A 21,030-nucleotide genomic window follows, 5' to 3' on the forward strand; every position below is an offset into this window, starting at 1 on the left:
AAAGGTCAGCTGTTGGTACAAGCTGTCATGTTTACATGCTGGAAACTGAAATGTCTAGGAATATTTCATTTTTGTAATCATCACACTATATTGTCAGAAATGGCAAGGGTAAAAAAGGCATTTCCCCACCTCCATTATGGCTGAAAAGAGTTTCTATCAGAAGCAGCATCCTAGGACCTGCTGTGCAGGCTTTGATGAATGTTCTTTAGATGCTCCCTTGGATGTTTCCATTTGCCTTCCACTAGGACCTAATATTTTTATTTTGAGATCTGCCTTCTAGTACTTATCCGACTTACTTTGGTTTGGGATGAGGACTCTTAATTTTCCACTGACAAGGCAGAGAGAGGAAACCAAAGAAACAGGCATGCCCTTGTAAATGTAGGTAACTTTGTCAAAGCTTCCTGCCCTGTGCTCCAGAGCAGTCTTCCCATCAGCTTTTCCTTTTGGCTTCCCCAGCATTTAGTCTACCCCTGGAGAAATGCATTATTGAGCCCTCTGTTTATGAGTTCTTTTTGAGAGAAAAGATGAAGGAACATACAATCACAGGAAGAGGATATAGAATATCTAAATAGGTTTTTGCCTTGCATCCTTGTGGACTCACAGGATAGCCACTCTGTGTACAAAGGCTTGTCAGTCTGCACGTACTTTCTTCCTTGTCTGGGTAGCAGGAGGATTTTCCTTACCTGTTGGTGTGGTGCTTGCAGGGTAACTGCATGTCCTGCGACAGCCGGAATGACGCCAAGGATTACGCCCACATCCGCTCAGCTATGAAGATTCTCATGTTCTCAGACTCTGAGCACTGGGACATCAGCAAGCTGCTGGCTGCAATCCTGCACCTAGGGAATGTAGAGTTCCAAGGTAAATTCAGCATTGCCTGTGCTTACCTTTCCTCAGACTTGATGGTTAAGGTATTTCCCTTAGGTGCTTCCTGCTTCTACCTTCACAATTAGGTTGTATTATATTCACCTGTATTAACAGGTGAAGAGAGTTGGAAAGGCAGGCAGATAAGCACCATGAAATTCTGATTTGTGACTCCACTGCCATGTGTTTTGAAAAACAGCATCTTTTTATTATTTTGTCACACTGTCAGGTCTCCATAGTTGTAAATAGGCCCTTATCACACAAACTGAAACAACAGAATATAATGCCATGTTACACTTGCTGATTGTTCTACACAGGCCAGAGGACACAGGAGTGGTGTTTGCCTTAGATAAAAGCAGTCATTCTCCAGCTTAAGTCTGCTGAACACTCACCTGCATGGGTGCACTTCTGGTATGGACAGGCACAGAGTGACAGTGTGACCCACCAGCATATGCCAGAAGCTTTCACATTTTAGAAAAGAACTCCATGCTTTGTGGTATAGCGGGCCCAATACAGAGATGCCAGGTGGACTCTTTGGATTAATGCTGACTAGTAAAGTTAGGGATTTCTTTTATTCCTCTTCGTTGTCTAAATTTCCTACAAGCCATATACACAGGAACACATTTTCTGTAATCAAGTATCACTTCCCCAGATCCCCAAGAGTTGCTGTTTTAAATAAACAACCTTGTCAGTTTAGCCGCTGTTTTTAGCCTGATGTTCTAGACACAAAAGAGCCCTGCAGATCCCAGGATCCAGGTAAAATCAGGACCCTCCTTGGTAAAATCACCAAACCTGTCCATTTCAAATAAGAACTGAGTACCTTGCCATATTCTGAGTGCTATGGGGTCACAAAAACACAACTACATTACAACACTGATGGTTCTCCCTGAGACTGGCTGTTTCTTCCTTGCAGCGGCCGTGTATGACAACCTGGACTGCTCTGATGTGATAGACTCACCACACTTCTCCATCGCCACCAAATTGCTCGAGGTAATGGACTCTCATATTCTCCTGCTGGTTCTTCCCTCTTCTTTGTTCCATGAGCACACTGGTGGAACAGCTCTCTGGAGTTTATGTAGGAATGAACATTCAACAGGCATGTCCCCAGTCATGCTGTTGCAGATGTGTCTCCAAGCTGGGAGACCTTTAAATGGGACAGCAAGTTGCCAATGGATGCTGCTAGACAAGCAGTTTGTCATAGCTCTCCTCCTGATTCAAACTTTGCTGGATCTCCTTAATCCACCTGGAATGACCTGGTTGCCGTGGCTGTTTCTCCAGGTGGACTCTACTGAACTGCAGAACAGCCTCACAAACCTCTCCATCATTGTCCGAGGAGAAAGTGTGTCCAGGCCTCTGAATGTGGTTCAAGCTGCCAATGGGAGGGATGCCTTTGTGAAGGTACTGGTGCTCACAGCTTCTCTGTTTAAAGACTGGGATGCTTTCAGAGCTGTCTTCCTTCCTGGCTGAGGAGCCTTATGTGATAAACATTGACCCAGAGGGCTCCAGGCCCTTGCAGTTGTCAGGCATAGCTTGACAGCACAATAGAAAGCAGTAAGTTACATCCAAAGTCTCTAATGATGGGCTCTAATTCCTCTCATTTTTTTTTTTTCTCAGGGTATATATGGACGGATTTTCTTGTGGATCGTGAACAAAATCAACTCAGCCATTTTCAACCCAGCTTCTGAGAAGCCTAAAGACAGACATCAATCCATTGGACTGCTGGACATTTTTGGGTTTGAAAACTTCAGCAACAACAGGTAGGAAACTCCAGATGCAATGCAATAGGAAGGTGAAAAGCAGTAATGATGTAAAGGGAAAGAATGAAAAAACAGAGACACATGCTCTTTCATCATCATCCCGATTCTCAGAAAAGTGGTGAAAATTCCATTACTGGATTTTCCCAATTATGATCATGCAGATTCCATTTTTCTTCGGTCTTGATCATATTTCTGCCTCTTTCCCCAGCCTTCATTTTAGTGCAGCCATTGTACATGTCTATTCAAAAACCTGAGGAATTTTCTATGGGGAGATGGCTATGGAGCTACTATGGCAGGCAGCTAATATGTGAGGATGTAGTATATCCCTGTACCTCTGTACCAAACTTTCCTGTTCCATAGCATTTCACAATATCTCTTGGGATATGTTTGGCATGTAGTACAAAGCAGGCTGTGTTGTGTTTCCCATTTCAGCTCATGCTTACATCCTTTCTCACTGTTCTCCCATCATTTTGGTTTTTGTTTGTTTTTGTTGTGGTGGTTTTGTTTTTTGTGTCTTTGTTTGTTGTTTTGTTTTTTGCTGCTTCATTCCTACTCCTAAGGGCAGGTCAGCCAAGTCCCTGGTCAGCACACCATTGTGCCATTGCATGTCACTGCTGTCTCTTCCACTGGTGTTTCCATTCCCAAAGCAGCATTTCTGTTTGCCCTTCTCTCTGGGAGGGGGCAGCAGCTCTCTCAGTTGTCAGGTACCATCAGTCCTCCACAAACCATCAGCACATACTCTGCAGTCTTTTGCAATTCATTTCAAATGATGCCTCTTGCCTTCAGCCAGATATTATTCCTCGGTGACTTTTGGAACAGAATCTAGGATCTCTATGATCTGTCCTCTATCTTTTGTGTTTTCTCCCATTATTTTGTGCTGCTCCCAAGATCTGCAGTCCCCATGGGTCCTCACTGTGGTGAGCACCCCAGAGGCACACACAGTGTGCCACAGCAAGTACCAGGTAATGTTACTCAGGTGCAGCATAAAGGAGTAAATAACAAAAGAAGTGACATTGCCAGTGCAAGCAGAAATGTGTCATAAGTCAAGTGATTTTCACAGTTTCATGCTCCCATTTATCTCTAGAGTTTCTTGAAACACGTAAAAGATTTTTTCTTGCCTACTGAGCAACATTCAGTCATTAGCTGGCTCATTGCTACTGGTCTTTGCTACAGCAGCAAATGCCTCCCTTGTATTGCTAAGATTGACAACGTGCAGTGATGGCAGTCACCAGCACTGTGGAATATGGCAGTGGTGTATCTGGATATGCATTTAATGCAGAGGCTAAACAAACAGCAGAGAGCAGTGCAGCACTGGCCAAGGATGACCATGTGCTTTCATCTCATTCTTCCCCAGCTTTGAGCAGCTGTGCATTAACATTGCAAATGAGCATCTTCAGCAGTTCTTTGTGCACCATGTCTTCAAGCTGGAGCAAGAGGAATACCTTGCAGAGCACATTGCCTGGAACAACATTGACTTCACTGATAACCACCAGGCTCTGGAAGTCATTGCACTCAAGCCCATGAATATCATCTCCCTCATTGACGAAGAGAGCAGGTTCCCAAAGGTAAATTTCTGGTTTCACTCGTAATGCCTGGCTTTGTACCCAGCTCACAAGTGACCCTTGGGTTTAGACACGCAGAAATGCAAAAGTGGCTTTCAGATACATTAGGAGAGGCAATAACTTCTCCCCTCCAAAAAAACCAGATGTTATCTCTAAGCACTGCTTCTGTTTGTTTGCTGAGCACAGGCCAGTGCTGGGGACAGTCTGCTTAACCATCCTTTTTTACCTATATTTGTTTCTAGGGCACAGATGCCACCATGCTTATCAAAATCAATTCTCTACATGGTAAAAGTAAAGTCTACATCCCACCTAAGAATGTTCATGATACCAAGTTTGGCATCAACCACTTTGCTGGGGTTGTCTTTTATGAATCAAAAGGTGAGCCTATCTCTGCTGGATACAGAAGGTGAAGGGAAGGGCATGACCTGCCCTGGATATGTGGCTCTCTGGGGTGGTGTTGATCTGAAGTTGATCAGAAGGTCAGAAGGATTACTCTAAACCAATCTGCAAGTTACTGTAAATTAAGTGGATTTTTGGTAGACAGAGTGGTGCTAGAGCCAGTGGGCTGCAGAGGTGACAGGCTAATTTTGTTTCCATCCTACAGATTTCCTGGAGAAAAATCGTGACACACTGAGTGCTAATGTAATGCAAGTGGTCCATTCCTCCAAAAACAAATTCCTGAGAGAGATTTTCCAGGTGGAAACAACCCCACCTAGTCTGGGACGTGGGACCATTCGACATCTTGGATCTGACCAGGTCTACAAGGTTGGTTTACTGGCACTATCTTGCAGAAACAACTTGTTTCTCCTACCTTCCATAAAGCTCTGGCTATTCTTGATCTCTTCTTTCTTTTGCACTGTCTCTGCAAATCCCTATCTCTTTGATTCAAATTATTTCTGCCAAGGGGGCTGCAGGAAGAGTCAGGGTCTGGTGTTCATGCTGTAAACAAGTGCAATGTCAGCCCTGTCTCCCAGGTCTGCATCCCTGGACATCTGTGTAGCCATGCCTGCAGGCTGTTTCAGAACCATGAGTCATGATGCCTCCTCACAGGTTATCATCAACTGGACATCACTATGTGACAAAGTTCATGATGGGTCATTGTCACAGACTCCACTGTGCCTGTTGTGTCTGTGCCTAGTAAAAGTAAGGGTGTGAAGTACAGTGGAGTAGAAAACAGTGTGGGGCACAATTCAGGTTCTCTGTCCTGCTCCAGCTTCCACATTCCTTGATTTCTGAACATTTAGCTATGCACTGTCACCAGTATGTGAAGGTACTTTGGTTTTGCTTGTTTACATCTTTGAGTTTTCCTGTCAGGATATAGAACAATCAGCTTGCTATCTTACCTGTTATTATCTTACCTATCTATTCCCCTGGCATTGTTTTCTGATCTTGTCCTTTCTTCCTCTGTCTTTGTCCCAGTGTGGCTTTCTGCTGTCCAGAACACCTGGCCATGGACAGGTAAACATCCAGGAGGCAAAGAATGTCAGAAGTGGTATAAGCAGCAACAGATAACTGGCTTAGCGTCTCTTAAATGCTATTAATACTTCCAGATTAAATATCAGGTGTATTTACATTGCTCTAATGCTCTAATGAATCTTGTCTCTATAAATAAGGCTGTGTTATTGAAAAAAAAAAGTACAGCAGCATGTAAAGAAAGGAAATACCAATTGTGGGCTATCCCATGTCAAAATGCACAGAAATTAGCTGTTGATGTTCAAATAAATGGGACCACCATTGGGAAACCTAAGAAGCAGGCTATAGAAAAGAATAATGAATGATGTGCCAGAAAACACTTTTTTGTCCTGAGGTCTTAGAGTTTATTTCCTGATACACCACAACAGAAAAGTCACCTTTAACTTAACAACAAATTCAGCTTTAACATTGTTGCATGTGTGAGATCCTGAGGGCATGGGCTTGGGCCTTGAGTGGCCATCCCACTGATGGTACAGCAGAAAGGCCTCTAAGGTCTGAGAGTGAAAATCACTTACAGATAAAATATGTATATGTTGTTATTATGCCCACTTCAGGTGCTTGCTAACCCTAAAATGCATCAGAGCTGCAATAAGACATTCCCAGGAGCTGTTTTCCAAAGACATGAATGATTGATCACTGGAGGGCAGCCTTGCCCTGTAGCTAAAGCAGAGGGTGGAAATCTGAGTATTCAAAAGGGCACCTTAGACATAGGAACAGCAGGATGAGGTACCCGAAAGATCATGGAAGTGAGGGGAGCCACTGGACTTTAAATTATTTACTTTGAAAAAATTCCAACAACCCCACAATGGACCAAACCCCCCAAACAAATCAGCCATGTTGTGCTGCAATGATCAGCTGCTTGTCTGTATGTAAAAGGCCGGTAGAGTAATTTTGTTACTTGGAATCTGTACTGTTGTCACTGTAATTTAATGTGCCCATACTGAGATGTAGAAACTTAGGCCTAATGTGATGATTATTTGAAAAAGACAGGTCAAGAGAGGCTGGGGAAGTCTGGAGTACCTCATACCTTATACTCCAGTAAAAGTTTGCCTTTTCACTGCTTACTGTAGTATTAATGAGCAAGGTGATCAGTTATCCTAATCCCTAAGGAATGGGCTGTTCAGGATCTTTAGGATTCCTACCTATGATGGCAGCAAAATATCTGGCCTGGAGTTTATTCCTGCTTTGGGAGTGGCTGTTTCTCACCAAGCTTTCAGGCACACTCCCTGGAATCACAGCTTGGCACCCAAGCCTGGCACTAAACACAGCCTAGGTTGGAAGAGAAGGTGCATGTGGACTCCAGTGGGTTGAAGTACTTCTACCACAGCCACTCCTACTGCTAGAATTTAGTGCCCAAGTAGGTGAAAGTACTTAGTGGGGGGTTTCTTTACCAGAATAAACCCAAATTAATAAGGTGCAGATGGCCAATGTAGCTCCCCTGTAGGTAAATATTTTTTTTCTGGTGGCTGTGTGATACTGTGACATTGTACAAAAATACAAAGGTTTATTAATTGGCCTGAGAGTGAATGATGTTGCAGTCAGTACGTGCCTTCTCTTCCCAGGGCTTGGATACCACCAAGAGGCTCTCAACACTGGGAGGACAGTTCAAGCAATCCCTGGAAAAACTAATGAAAATCCTTGAGCAGTGCCAGCCGTACTTTGTCCGCTGCATCAAGCCAAATGACTACAAGAAACCACTGGTAATGTCCTAACAATATGAAGTCTTGCCTTTAGTAAAGTTTGTAATGAGAAAAGTATCTCAGTTGCTGTGTAACATTTTATAGCTGTACTTGGCTGCATCCAAAAAGAGCTGGAGTACAGGGTATTCCTGCAATAAATATAGTAGGAGGATACAGCACTGTTCATTTACAAAAGCATCTCAAAGAAGCACCATAGAGTAATAGATAGCAAAAAAGCACACAGGTGTACTCCTGAGTAGAGATATTTTCAGTAAAGACAAAACTGAAAAGTCTGTAGCCACTCAACACAGGAACAAACAAAAAACAACAATGATCATACTATGGTATAGTATGATCAACAATGATCATACTATGATATAGCCTGAGAGGGAATAGGAGAGCTGCTGGAGTTTGTGAGAGGGGTGATTTGGCTAAATCTGACATACCAGGAGGAGTCAGTTTGTTATTAGGATGCGTGTCTGGAACTCAGGGGATTTCAACCTGGTTCTACTCCAAAACCAAAACCAAAAATGGTGTTGTTCAAGTGACTTAAAAAAGTTTTTGAAGCACCGCATGTGGCTTAGTGAGACAATTTTTAATCTCAGATAAGATTAAACAATAATAATAAGACCAGCATGCCTACTGTGCTTTGCATGGTATGCCCAAAGGCCTAAGTTGCTAATGCAGCTATTCACACCTGCAAAATTATATGATCAATTCACTGTTCATCTGAAATTGCAGTTCTGGAATGAAAAATGATAACTAAACTGAAGTTAACAGACTGTTTCTACTGCTGACATGCACAAAATTTAAGACCCTTTGGGGTGACTTGTTTATGCTTTTAATGAATTAATTTAGTGCACTGAAGAAAAATACAATTTGAAAAAGCACAGTAGGGCATTTTGCAGGCCCTCTGAGGCTGGAGGTTAACAGACATGTTCTGAGGGATACTGCATGTGTACCTTTTTTCAGTGCTAAGTGTCCTCCTTGTCTGCTTTCCCTTTCAGTTGTTTGATCGGGAACTATGTATCAAACAGCTGCGATATTCAGGGATGATGGAGACCATTCAGATCAGGAAAGCTGGGTACCCAATTCGCTACAGCTTTGAGGAGTTCTTAGAGAGATACAGATTTCTTCTGCCATGGTCTCTTCGACAACAGGTGTGTAAGCAAAAACATGGTTTAAGGCTGATCTAACATTTCCTTATGAGGCTTTAGTCTTTCCCACAGTAGAAAATTCTTGAATTACTGTGGGCAGAGAGAGCTGTCAGCACAGGATATATCATTACAGGAACTGTTATCACAGTAATTATAGCTTAATAGTTAAATACTCCCTTTGACCTTAACTGAAAATGCAGAGTTGCTTTGAGGTCCTTGGCTGGCTCCACACAGACGTCCCCAGATGTTTTTTTCTGTGATCACACATTTCTCAGGTCTCTGATGTCCTCCTCACACCTCGATTCTGGAATATTTGGTCATGCAGTCATGTTCCTCCTCTTCCTGACCATTTGAGCTAAACCATTTTCATTCATTGTACTGTCAGCCCAGAGGTCTGCAAGACCTTATCTGTTTCTGTTCTTCACCCTTTGGAATGCAGGGCAGTAAATCCTTCCATAGTACATCTGCTGTGTTTCAAAGCCAAGCCCTAACTTCATGATGCTTTTGCACTTCAGCTGAAGAATGATACCCGACAGAGCTGCATCAGCATCTCTGAAGCAGTGCTGGGCAAGGATGAAAGCTGGCAAGTTGGAAGGACTAAGATTTTCCTTAAAGTAAGTAAAAAGGACAGTTTATTGTCTTTTCTTATGAAAAACTGGATGCTTCTCAGTACAGCTTGGCCTGCTTGTGTGAGAGTGGTGACCAAGGAGGAATGAGTTGTCTTACAAACTCTTGAATCTGAGGGTGGATCTTTGTTGTTGAAAGCCAAATAATTCAATGGAGAGGGTTTGGTGTAGGAGAGGCTGATCGTGTTTCTGTGCTACAGTGTTGCAGCTGAAACAGCACAGTGCAATGTATTGGAGCATAAAAAAGAACAGGGTACCAGTGCGCTGTTGTAGAGGAACACCTTGCCTGTAGCAGATGCCCAGTTGAAAACAGTCTTGTTGCAGGCAGATTCTTGCTTGTTTATGGCTATAGCTAGACCAAGTCTGGTCAGGTGATGTGCAGTCTTCCTTCTGCACAGGATACAGATTTCTCCCATAAATACATTTTAGTCACATTATGCAACATCATACTGATTTTGGGTCCCTTTCAGATCACATGTCACATTTCCAGAGGTTGTAGATGTGTCTGCTAAGCTGGCATATCCACACTTTCTTTTAACAGGATCATCATGACACTGTATTGGAGCTGCAACGCCAAAATGTACTCACAGATAAGGTTCTTCTTATCCAGAAGGTGATGAGAGGATTGAAGGACAGGTCAGTGATTTTACAGAAGGGAATTTGCTTTGATTTGAAGTAGTTAATCTTTGTGATGCAGCTTAACACACTCTGTGCAGTATTTTTGAGTATGAAATGTATCAGTCTATACCTTCCACCAGTCTTAAATTTCATACTCATCATGTAACAATGCACAGTGTATCTATCTATGCAGATGTTGGACAAAGATTTGTTTTGGCTCAGTTTTGTTATTTTTGCGATGTTTTTCAAAAGGCAGGACTGTGATGTGTATGAAAAGGAAGGTTTGAAAGGAGGACATGCTCTTAATATTTTTACTAAACAGTAGACATCTGAAAAGCAGGAAATCCCCATGGAATCTGTGCCCTTCTCAGAGCTACAAAATTTCTCTTATTTAGGATGCTTCTTTGATACAAGACATTGACATGAAAAAGATAGAAACTAACTAGTCCTTCTCTTTGCCAAAGATGCCTAATTCTTGCATTGTGTCTAGTTTAGTTTGAAATATCTTCAAAAGTAAAATTTAGTCACTGCCAAATAAATGTTTGCCCTTATTAAATGCTTTACATCATGATTTGTACTCATGGATCTTGTGTCCCCATGATAAATCAGAACCATGATAAAGGACTGAGTCTTGGTTTGGCTTAGAAATACTCTTGACCATAGTGAAGGAAGAACTAAAAAATACTACACAAATGCCCCAAAACTTCCCTCTTTTTTTTCAGACTCTGCCTGCTATCCAAACCAAAAGCTTCACCTTGCTCTTACTTTTAACCCAACAGAGCTATGTGCTGCTTTTTCAGCTGCAGTGTGACAGTTTGTACCATGGGAGGTTCATCTTGCTCAGATGAGCTCCTCGTCCTGCCAGCAAAACACTGGGGAGAAAGAGTTCTAAATGGGGAAGTTAATTTGTCCAGTCTCGATGTGAGGGGTTTTCAGTTCTTACAGAGCACTCTGACCACAGCAATCAATTTGATCTGTAGCTACTATGAGTATTTTTGCAGCAACAAGGCTATCGGACTATGGACATCCCATTAAGGGAGAAAAAAAAAAAAAAAGACATCTTATTCTTTCCTATTATCATAAGAAGCAGCAGAGATAATCTGTTGTTTATCACCTCACATGTCTGTCTGCTTAGGAAGCAGTTCCTGAAACAGAGGAACTCTGCTGTAGCCATTCAGTCAGCCTGGAGAGGCTATTGCTGCCGGAAGGAGTTCAGAATGGTAAGATGAAGGTGTACCAATGAATATGTATTTGTGTGTTTATATATTGTTACCTGCCAGACTGAGTGGAGTATTAGGAGTTAAAATATTCTCAACTGAAGGGAGAATAGACAAGATGACAGGGTGTAAAGGAAGGTGTAAAGTCCAAGGAAGGCTCTGGGACCTCTCAGGGCTTGCTGAACCTGTGACATTTCTGCTTTTTGGTGAAATAGGAACCCAACTCACCTTTGGCAGGCCTGGCTCCACTATGACCTGACAAATATGTTGTACCACGCTTCTTATAGTCAGAAACACAAACCTAGCCTTTGTGCCTCATCACCATGCTATGAGCAAAGTGTCTTCTGCAACTGCTGCAAGAAAACTGGGAATTTGTAAAAAATTACCAAAGAAATCATTATATCAATCTCACATTATTAATTTTTTTTCCAGAGGAAGTTCAGATTCAGATCAGCTATTAGGAAAAAAATTTCACTGAAAGAGTGGTCAGGCACTGGAATAAGTTGCCCAGGGTGGTGGTGGAGTCACCATCTTGGGATGTGTTGAAGAGGTGTCTGAATGTGGCACCTGTGGCTATGGTTTAGGGGTAGTTCTGGTGGTGCTGGGTTGGACTAGATGATTTTGAAGGTCTCTTGCAACCTTGATGATTCTGTGTGATTCTGTGTGAAAAATATTGGCTGATCTTCTATGGATAGTACATTTTCTGGGTGAGGAATGCTGGGGGCACTCACAGATTGTGTATTTGTGTGGCAGGTATTACTATTATTATTATTATTATTGTTGTTGTTGTTGTTGTTGTATCCCATACATCCCATGTGAGATGGGCAGGAGCAGAAGCTGCCAGTTTCAGTCAAACATTCTATATTCTGCATCAGTGATGCAATTCCTTTCTGATAGTTTGTTTATTTGTTTCCATTCACTTGGCTTCATTTTTGCTCTGTTCCTTCTCTTGTAGTAATCCCAGGCTATCACTGTTACTTTCTGGAGCCGCTCCCTAGAGCAGATTCCCCAGATAACTCTATATATTAGTTTTAAAGCCCTATTACAGGTAGAAAACAAAGCATAAAGGGTAATATTACATTATCCCCTTCCAGTGTCTTTATCCAGTTACCAAATTTCGCTGTCTTCTACTCATCCCAACCTGTCTCGATGGTTTGGAACCATGACTTCTTCTTTCTGCACCACCCACAGGTGCTGCTGGGCTTCGGGCGCCTGCAGGCCCTGTACCGCAGCCGGCAGCTGGCTCAGCGCTACGAGGCCACCCGGGCTCGGATCATCAGGTTCCAGGCCATGTGCCGAGGTTACCTGGTGCGCCAGAAGGTGGCAGAGCAGAAGAAAGCCGCGTGTGTCATACAGGCATATGCCAGGGGCATGCTCGCTCGCCAAACCTACCGGAGGATAAAGGGGGAGGTAATGCTCACAGATACCTTGTGAACACACTGTTTCTGTGAAATTCCAATAGAGATTTTATCACCAGAAAGTGTTGCCTTAACATAGCATTGGGTGTGGATATTCATTTTTGGGGTATTTTATTTTTAACTCTTGCCAAGTGCAAAAGCAGAATGTTAAGCAGATTGATCTTGTTTACATTTGCTTTATGTGATTGTTATCATGGATCAAAACTTCGCTGACACAGCTGCAGTGGCTTTGACAGAAGGGAGAAAAGATAAGATCTGTGTGTATCAGGCAGTCTTTCAAGGGGAGACCAATTTCTATAGCAGGGTCTGATAATGGTGCTCAGGGATCCATTCAGAAGGGAATCCCAATGCGGAGTTTCTTGGTAGGTGCTACCAGCCCTTGGCAATCCATAGCACATGAGAGGCCTCTCCCTGATCTCCTTTCTCTACACAAACAGGACAAAGCCAGTTTGCATGTTTCTGCCTGTGGCCTGTTCCCTAAAATGTCAAATCTTGAACAAAGCCCCTGTTGGGATAAAATCCTGGGGTGGACAGTTTGTTTAAGGCAGAAGGGAGTTGGCTCAGCAGTTGTACAAACAGTCACAGAATAGTCCTGTTGTCCACAGAATAAGCTGGAAGCCAGGAATATCCACTTGAAAGAAGAGAAACATCTCATCCAAGTCCTGGGACCACTGAAAGCAGGGGAAGAAGCTATGAGATTACAAAAGGTAGGCATGCTGGTGGAGGAACACTGGCCAGCATTACCAGCTCACACCTGCAGACTTGCTCAAACCTCTGAGCACTCCTGCATTTAAAGAATTTATTTATTTATGCTGTACTTAAAGAAAGAGAAGACATAGTTGTAACCCTGTTTGTAATGATGCTTTGAAAATATAACAAGGCAAACACATACACCTTTCTGATTACAGCCTAAGCTGGCACTTTAGCCAAACATGCCCAATACAAGTCTCCTGACACAAATAATTTCAAGATTTTAAATATTGTGGGGTTTTCTGCTGTTAGAAATTCTGTGTTTTTCCTGTATTATCTCTTGTTGATTAAATTATTGAATAATTGCACATCATTATCAATAGGCCAACAGTCCATGAAGACAGCTCTCAGAGCAGGGCCCTGCTGCTGATGTGCCAGGTCTTTGTGACTGCTTGACACAAGCAACATTTGACTTCCTGTTTCAACACTGCACTGGCAGAGCTGGACCTCACAGTCACATACCTTTGTAAAATTATTTCATCTCCATACCCCCTCACTCCAGCAGAATGATGTTCATTCATGATGTTCAAGTCATGCCTATTTCTGTGTTTAAAGGAACTGTCAACTCAGGAGAGAGAGGAGGCAGAAGAAAAACAAAGGAGGAACGTGCTTGCCAATAAACCAACAAATCTTGATGTTATCAGTGACCAAGAAATGGTGGACAAAATTTTTGGGTTTTTGCCTTCTGTGATTGGAGGCCAAGAAGGACAGGCTCCTCTGGGTTTTGAGGTACAGAGCTGCAGACTGGTAATGGGTCATGCTTATCCCTTGTGTAAGCCCACTGACTGTTGGAATTCCATCAGTGGTCAGTTCTGTTTAATGAACTTTTGTACATTGAAAGAATCCCCCAAATTAATCATCCAGTCACTAAGGCATCTCTTGCAGATGTGAGTTCACAAAAGTTTCTAGTCACGTCCAGTTTAGGGACTATATAGCTTCAAACTGTGCATTTGTTTCTTTGGCATAGCCAAACAGTGCCACCCTCTGCATTTTGGCACTGACCTCATGCTCTGCTGACAGTGCTCTCTATTTTCTGCCTGTAACAAGCTGAAAGTTCATGGCCCAAGTTATACCATATTCTTGAAAGCAAAATTTGTGATATACTTGTCCTGATAGCAGTGGAGGTTGGAATTTCGTAGGAGGAGATGGGCAGAATAGAATGGTATGGATAAGTACAGGATGTGAACAGTAACACCTGGATTTTCTATCAGCAATATTCTTGCTGAGGACCAAGATAGGAAGACCATATGGAATGGATGCATCTCAGAAGGACAAGCTCTGAGTCCAAATGACCTGTTGCTAATAGTTCTAAATGGCTTTGGGGTTAGTTGGAAAGGCAAATTCTGGAAGACATATGGCCAAGGGAAAAAAAAGCAAAACCAAACATAAGAACATCAGAGTTCAGTAAAAGAAAATATGCTTCTTTCTTGTGTTCTGCACAGGACTTGGAAACAAAGCCTAACAAGCTGGAGGAAGTGGACCTGGACATGGTTCCCATGAGTTTGGAGCTAGAAGAGGAAGCACATGGTTTGGAAGAGTACACCTTCCCCAAGTTTGCAGCTACTTATTTCCAGGGGTCTTCTACACATACACATATCCGGAGACAGCTGCGGCACCCGCTACTCTACCATGATGACAAGGACAACGTCCTGGTATCTTGCGCCTTGTTGTTCATGTTGAATCTGCTCTCTCCACAGCCCTGGCTGTACAGGTCCCCTCATCCTTGGGTCCTGGTTCTCACACAGGCCTGGGAACCAGAGATGTCAGAGCCAAGGAGATAGAGCTCCAGAGGCCTATCAGCATTTTTTGGCATTTTGCTGGCAGGCACTTCACACAAACACCTGCCCAACACAGGATCTCTGGTCACCTTTGTTCTTGCCCAAAGAGGGAGCTCAGAGGTGTGTTTTGACTTCTCCAGACACCCTTTGGGGACAGAAATGGACTGGAGAGAAAAAGCATGAGAGCTTATCCATCTCTCTGCTCTTGTTTGGGTTGCTGGTTTATTAGATAGGACAGAAGGGGGAGCTAGGTCTTCAATATCCCATTGAACCAGAGAGGGATTGAGGAGGGTGTTTTCCTTGATTCTAAGCAGCCTGGCAGAATGAAGGACCCTGTGCATCAAGAACTTTGCTATTACTTGGCTTTCTAGTTCTAGGCATGAAGGGTCCTGGCAGACTCCACTCTACTGCTTATCTGTCCAGGTCAGCAAATGCAGAGTGCAGTTCAGCCAAGGCTTCTCCACCTCCCTCCAGCCACAGAACACCTCTAATGTGCCAGTAAAGGGAATGTTGAGGGCTCAGCAATCACAGAGTTCTGACCTTCCCTCCAGAAGAGCAGGGAAGGTTGTTTTAGCAGAAAAGTGTTGTGTGTTGCTGTCTTGTTTGGTATGAAACTAAACTCTTTGTGTAGGTAACTAAAGGAAATGGGAATTTTAACAATTTGGACTGGGTAAAGGAAGAAAATGCTCTTAATCTAAACAGGCAGAAATGGAGCCATTGGTCTGGTTGCCACTGTCTGATTGTGCTTTCTGTTACTACAGGCTTCTCTAGCTGTGTGGGTGATCATCCTGAGGTTCATGGGGGACCTGCCAGAGCCACCAATGTTTGCCAAAAGTGCCACCACCAAGAGCAGCTCCGTGATGACACAGATATATGACACACTTGGCAGGAAAAACCAGGTCCAGCTGAGGAATGACAGCCCAAATATGGTGAGACAAGCAGGCTAGGTTTGTGTTTTCATTTGCTTTCCTTGGTTTCTGTGCTGTTCTACCAAGAGTGAGTAAAGCAAAGGAATTCTTTCATGCTACTGTACTTGAAATGCTGCAAGTGCAAAAGGGCACCAGTCAGTCCTGGCAGGACACTCAGCTCCTTCTGTCAGGAGAGAAAAAAACAAAAACATCCTCACTTGGGCATCTTTCTGTCCTTAATGAATCATTCTTGCTGTGTATTAAACTGATTTCCTATAATGGTAATGTGTATTGCAGAGAGAAGGCAGAAGGGATAACAAGATTTCTAAGGGGATTTCATCCCTGAAGCTGAAACGGTCATCCAAGCTGACAGGGAAGGTAAGAGGTGGAAATAAATTGCTTCCCTTTCTTCTTGCCTGAAACCCTGACTTCAGCTTCTGACAGATGTTATCTGAGCAACCTCCCAGCTGAGAACTTGTTCCCCTGCTAAGCCAGGACAGCCCTTTGTGGAATACCTAGGGCAGTGTTCTTTGGAAACAATCCCCATGTGCACTGGTGTCATCTGTTCTCTGGCAGGGAACACAGGGAGAAATTTATTGCTAAGTATTGTTGGCATTACAGAACAGCTTGCACTGAGCACAGCGGCCTGAGCAGACTGAGAACCATGTGCTTAGGGCTGTACAGGACAGTACAAGAAAGTTCTCCTAGCCAGAGAGAATGCTGTAACAGCACAGTTAATGAGTTACCTTGAGAGAGAAGGGGGCAATATGGCCTGGTTCTCCTGCACTGAGCAGGAAGAGTTTTAGCCAGAAAGATAGAGATGGAATGTCTCTCATTTATGAGAGAGCTGCCTGCAAGAGAGGAGATTTCTAGACCACTCTGGGGTTCTGCTCTGCTTCTTTCAGGTGGCAGATCAGCTACGAAATGGAGAAGAAGCTTTCCAAGAGGACGTCTCGATCTCTCAGAGACCTATGTCCAACCTAGAAAAAGTACACTTCATTATTGGCAATGCAATTCTGCGTCCTGGCATCAGGTAGGAAATTTGTACCTCCTTCCTAGGGCCAGGTGCCTATTACATCTAGGAAATCCAGCATCCTTTTTCCACAGCCCTGGAGAATGACTCCTTTACTGCCTCTTCTGGTATTTTCATGTTGCACTTTAGGCCAGCTGACTCTATGTATGGCTTTCTGAATATCCCACAGGTATGGAAAGGGGCAGAGCTCAGGGCTGTGACACAATAACACTTGAAGGTGAAGAACTACCCTAGAATGAGTAGAGTCACTCAGAGGAGTAAGAAATACGGAGTTAGTGTATACTAGGTGGATGAAAGGATTCCCAATAGCCTCTTTTTGAGCACTCAAACAATGTCCCCACATCAGAGATGGTCGATGGTCTGGATTGCTGAGTGTATCAGACACAAAGAAGAAATCCTGGCCACAAGCAATCTGAGGCTGGACCTCAGGCCAAGCATGGTGTGACGATAGGGCAGAAGCTCGTTGATTCTGACCTGACCCCATGAATCCTCTCCTTTATTTTATCCTAAGCACTTTTCTGTAACAAAGCCCACAGATACAGTCTGTGCCCTGACCTCAGTCATGGGCTGCATTCCTTTCTCCACAGTCACTTTGTTTCAGTCAAGACACTCCCTAAAGCAGATGCTCAGCTGGCAAAAATCGCATTCAATCCATATATTATAATAGCCACAGATGAAGTTCCTGTACTTCAGTGCAGGTACAGTACTTTCAGTTTGTGTTTCATCAAATGTCCTATCAGGGAACAAAAAACTCCAACTTATGTCCTCTCACATCAGATTTGACAAATGTGTGTTCCAAGAGTCTAGAAAAAATTATGATTTTTTAATAACAGTTTTATTTGTATGCAGATTTTTGCATCTGTATCCCTTAGGTCCTTGCTGCAGGTAACTTGCATTTTCAGAAGCTTACTCTGAAGTGCTCCTTTTTCCATTTCTGTACAAGATTCACTCCAAGTTTGTATATAAGTATAAATAAGATATAAATAAAATATATAAATATGTAAGTATGTAAATATATACAAATATAGATATAAAATTAAGCAGGGCGTCCCCTATACTTGTCCCCAAATCCACCTACAAGCAGACAGACAAGAGCCATGAGCTACAGCCCACATGCTGTAGAGAGCTCAGAGCAAGTTACACCTCTAGACTCTTGGACAGCAATGTCATTTCACAGCCAAATGACTCAGTGGTTGTTTTTCCTGCACAGCTCCCTGCTTCTCACAGAAGTTAATTCAGCATGGGAATTGCACTTGAGCTGCTTGAGTAAGAAGGGGTGGCAAAAGGCCCTAAGTGTGCCTGAATCCTTTTCCATAACAAAGCTATTTCCAGTGGTGCATTAGGGTGCTATCCTAGCTACTGTGATTGAACCTAGCTCAGAACTACTTCATCATGCTGCAATCCTGCCAAGCTTGCAGTCAAAACTTAGCCAAAGATAGTTCAGACTGTGAATTACCTGTTGCTCTCACATGTTTTGTTACAGAGATGAGATTTATTGCCAGATTTGCAAACAACTCACTGAAAACAGCAACAGGAACAGCTATGCTCGTGGCTGGATCCTTCTGTCACTTTGCCTTGGCTGCTTTCCTCCTTCAGACACGTTTGTGAAGGTACACTGCTAACCTTTCCTACAGCAGCTCACACGCCTCATACTGAGCTGGTATTTTGATGTTGTGATGCTGACAGCCACATAAAAGATTTGGCTTCCAGAGCAGCTAGTGCTGTGGTTTCAGCAGAAACTTTCTCATCTCATATGCTTATCTGTGAATTTAAATAAATTCTTGTTCCATTCACATTTAATTTTTTTCATTACATCTCATACAGTCTGGATGCTGTTATTCATCACAGCTCTCATTTTAGATCTATAATCTGCAAAGGATCTGGCAAATTTTAACCTCTCCGATTCTGCCTTTCCAGCCAAAGACAACCAAAAGGTGCCTCCAGTTACAACCCTAGTGATTACATCTATTCAGGAGGCCAGTATAAAATCACACCCCCAAGTTTTACCAGTTATTACCCTATATAGCTAAACCCAAAAAAGTCCAAGAGATATTTGGGCTTTTTAACTATTTATTATTTTCCAAGTTTAAATAGATGATAAATCCACTTCACCACAGGATAAAAACTCAACCTGTGGCTCCAACTTGACATGAGGCTTCCTCCTGGATCTGAGTGGCAAACAGGATCCATGGATGTGCATGAAACTTCAGCCTTGCTTTACTAACACCCAGTTCAAATGATCAATCTAGTCATAAATGCTGCTAAATGGACACTACTTGGAACAAACCAGTCACAAGCCATAGGCATATTTTGACACCAGTCTTCATCCAAAGACTTGGAACCTTGAAGAATTCATGAAAGACATGACCTCTAGAAATATTCTTAACCATTAAAATAACCATGGTTGCACTAAATGCAGATACATAAATACAAGTCTGTGTCATCCAAGAGCCATACAGACTCCAAAAGCTCAGTTTATCCCATTCATCTCTTCAAATGTCCAATATTAATAGTGGATTTCAGTTCATATTGCCAGAGAACTTGGTCAAACTAAAAATATCTATTATCATTAGACCTAATCTGCCATTAGCCCTCCTCCCAGCTCTTCCATTTGTACAGCAGGTCATAAGACTTCAAGCTTTTGGGTTGAAAACACAAACTCTTGCTCTAACCTAAGTGTAAGACTAAAGTCTCCACTACTCATGTAGTTAAACATGGTGGATAGACTGACACAAGTCTTCTCTCCCTTTGGACTGAAAATTCTGAAGAATGAGTGAAAACTAAGTGTCTCAAGCCTCCTTTTTGAAGAAATTAATTCCAACCCTAATCTTTAATATTTTCTGGTGAGCTTAAAGCTAATGAATCATTCTAATCTAATGTATCAGCTGAAGAAGGTTTTTAATGTTTTCTGTGGATTAATGTTTCCTAACTCCTTCTCCTTCTCTGTGCATGTAGTACCTGTTGAACTTCATCCACCATGGGCCCACAGGCTACGCTCCATACTGTGCTGAGCGTCTGAGGCGCACCTACAGCAATGGGGCCCGGACTGAACCTCCCAGCTGGCTGGAACTTCAGGTAGCAACTCCCTTTTGGCTTAATTACATTATCTGGGACATTTTATACTGTTTTTTGTAAGTATAAATAATACCAAACGTTCCTAAATCAAATAATGGAAATCAATTGCACAAGGGGACTGAAGACCAGCCACCTTGGTCTGGGCAGTTCCTTGGATACACCTCTTGTGGCTATTCAGTTACCCTAAATGCAGAAGAGCAGCAGCAGATGATTTGCAGGGAGATACCTCCATCCACTCAGGAACCACAGGCCAGGAACAACCTCCTGAGGAAAACTCTTACTATCACTTTCAGAAAGAACTGAGCAAAGATTATGCTTTTAAAATGAAAGGAAGAAGGGACTACGATGGTACTATATTGCTATATATCTCCACTTCCTTTAAATGTCACCCTAGTAATTAAATGTCACCCTAGTAATTAAAAATGACATCCCCTCCCCTTTCAAGTAAAGACCTGAGTTCAATTCCTCCCTAAATTTCAGGGACCCTATTGCTTAACACAGATCTTCCTGGGCACTGTACCTGCTACAGGCCATCTCTCCACTGATGCACATAAGGCTGTTCCCAAAAGTCATCAGGACAAATGTGGCTCATGAAGAGTCTATCAGTCGGCACTGTTATGTGATTATCAGCTCATGTGATTACCAGATTATCCTGAGCTGTGTAGAGGAGAAAACAGAAGTTCAGTGCTGCTCCAGGGATGTAATTTATATTTATGACTCACCACAATTTGAAGAAACTGTGTGGGTGTTGGAGAGTCACTTGAAGATTGTTGTACAGGTTGTACAGGGTGTGGAGCTCCTAAATCTAAATGCCTTCTTCATTCTTCAGCAGAAAGTAAGGTTTGTCCATAATTTTTTTCTCTCATTTAACTCTGACTTACAGGCAACAAAGCAGAAGAAACCCATTATGTTTAATGTCACCCTGATGAATGGCCAAAGCATCACTATCCCTGCAGACTCTGCTTCCACTGCCAAAGAAATCTGTCAGTTCATAGCAGATAAAACCAAACTGAAGGATGTCTTTGGATTTTCGCTCTACATTGCTGTGTTTGATAAGGTAAAGTGTAGAAAAATAGAATGAAAGCTCCCTTCTCCTTCTGTGGAGTTGCTGCTGCCCA

The 21,030-nt window shown here is 42.8% G+C and overlaps 2 protein-coding genes across 4 annotated transcripts in view; one reads left to right on the plus strand and one right to left on the minus strand.

Annotated features, from left to right (window-relative positions):
• The window catches only part of IWS1 (interacts with SUPT6H, CTD assembly factor 1), a 29,295-nt gene extending 28,495 nt beyond the window's left edge, over nucleotides 1–800 (minus strand). For all 3 annotated transcript variants that reach the window (XM_058844277.1, XM_058844278.1, XM_058844279.1), the window contains exon 1: nucleotides 684–800. The gene's annotated coding sequence lies outside the window, so the exon portion shown is untranslated. The remainder of the gene's footprint in view (nucleotides 1–683) is intronic.
• The window catches only part of MYO7B (myosin VIIB), a 46,400-nt gene that overhangs the window by 5,924 nt on the left and 19,446 nt on the right, over nucleotides 1–21,030 (plus strand). Inside the window, 21 exon segments of the mRNA XM_058844274.1 lie at nucleotides 705–858; nucleotides 1,775–1,851; nucleotides 2,140–2,259; nucleotides 2,476–2,618; nucleotides 3,973–4,183; nucleotides 4,423–4,558; nucleotides 4,785–4,945; nucleotides 7,216–7,353; nucleotides 8,340–8,492; nucleotides 9,005–9,103; nucleotides 9,657–9,751; nucleotides 10,869–10,953; nucleotides 12,142–12,432; nucleotides 13,698–13,847; nucleotides 14,561–14,770; nucleotides 15,658–15,825; nucleotides 16,102–16,182; nucleotides 16,710–16,837; nucleotides 18,321–18,447; nucleotides 19,793–19,912; nucleotides 20,796–20,969. Of these exon segments, the coding sequence (XP_058700257.1) occupies nucleotides 705–858; nucleotides 1,775–1,851; nucleotides 2,140–2,259; nucleotides 2,476–2,618; nucleotides 3,973–4,183; nucleotides 4,423–4,558; nucleotides 4,785–4,945; nucleotides 7,216–7,353; nucleotides 8,340–8,492; nucleotides 9,005–9,103; nucleotides 9,657–9,751; nucleotides 10,869–10,953; nucleotides 12,142–12,432; nucleotides 13,698–13,847; nucleotides 14,561–14,770; nucleotides 15,658–15,825; nucleotides 16,102–16,182; nucleotides 16,710–16,837; nucleotides 18,321–18,447; nucleotides 19,793–19,912; nucleotides 20,796–20,969 (3,021 nt within the window).

This window comes from Poecile atricapillus, chromosome 8 (genome assembly GCF_030490865.1).
Source record: "Poecile atricapillus isolate bPoeAtr1 chromosome 8, bPoeAtr1.hap1, whole genome shotgun sequence".
In the NCBI taxonomy this organism is placed as follows: Eukaryota; Metazoa; Chordata; class Aves; order Passeriformes; family Paridae; genus Poecile; species Poecile atricapillus.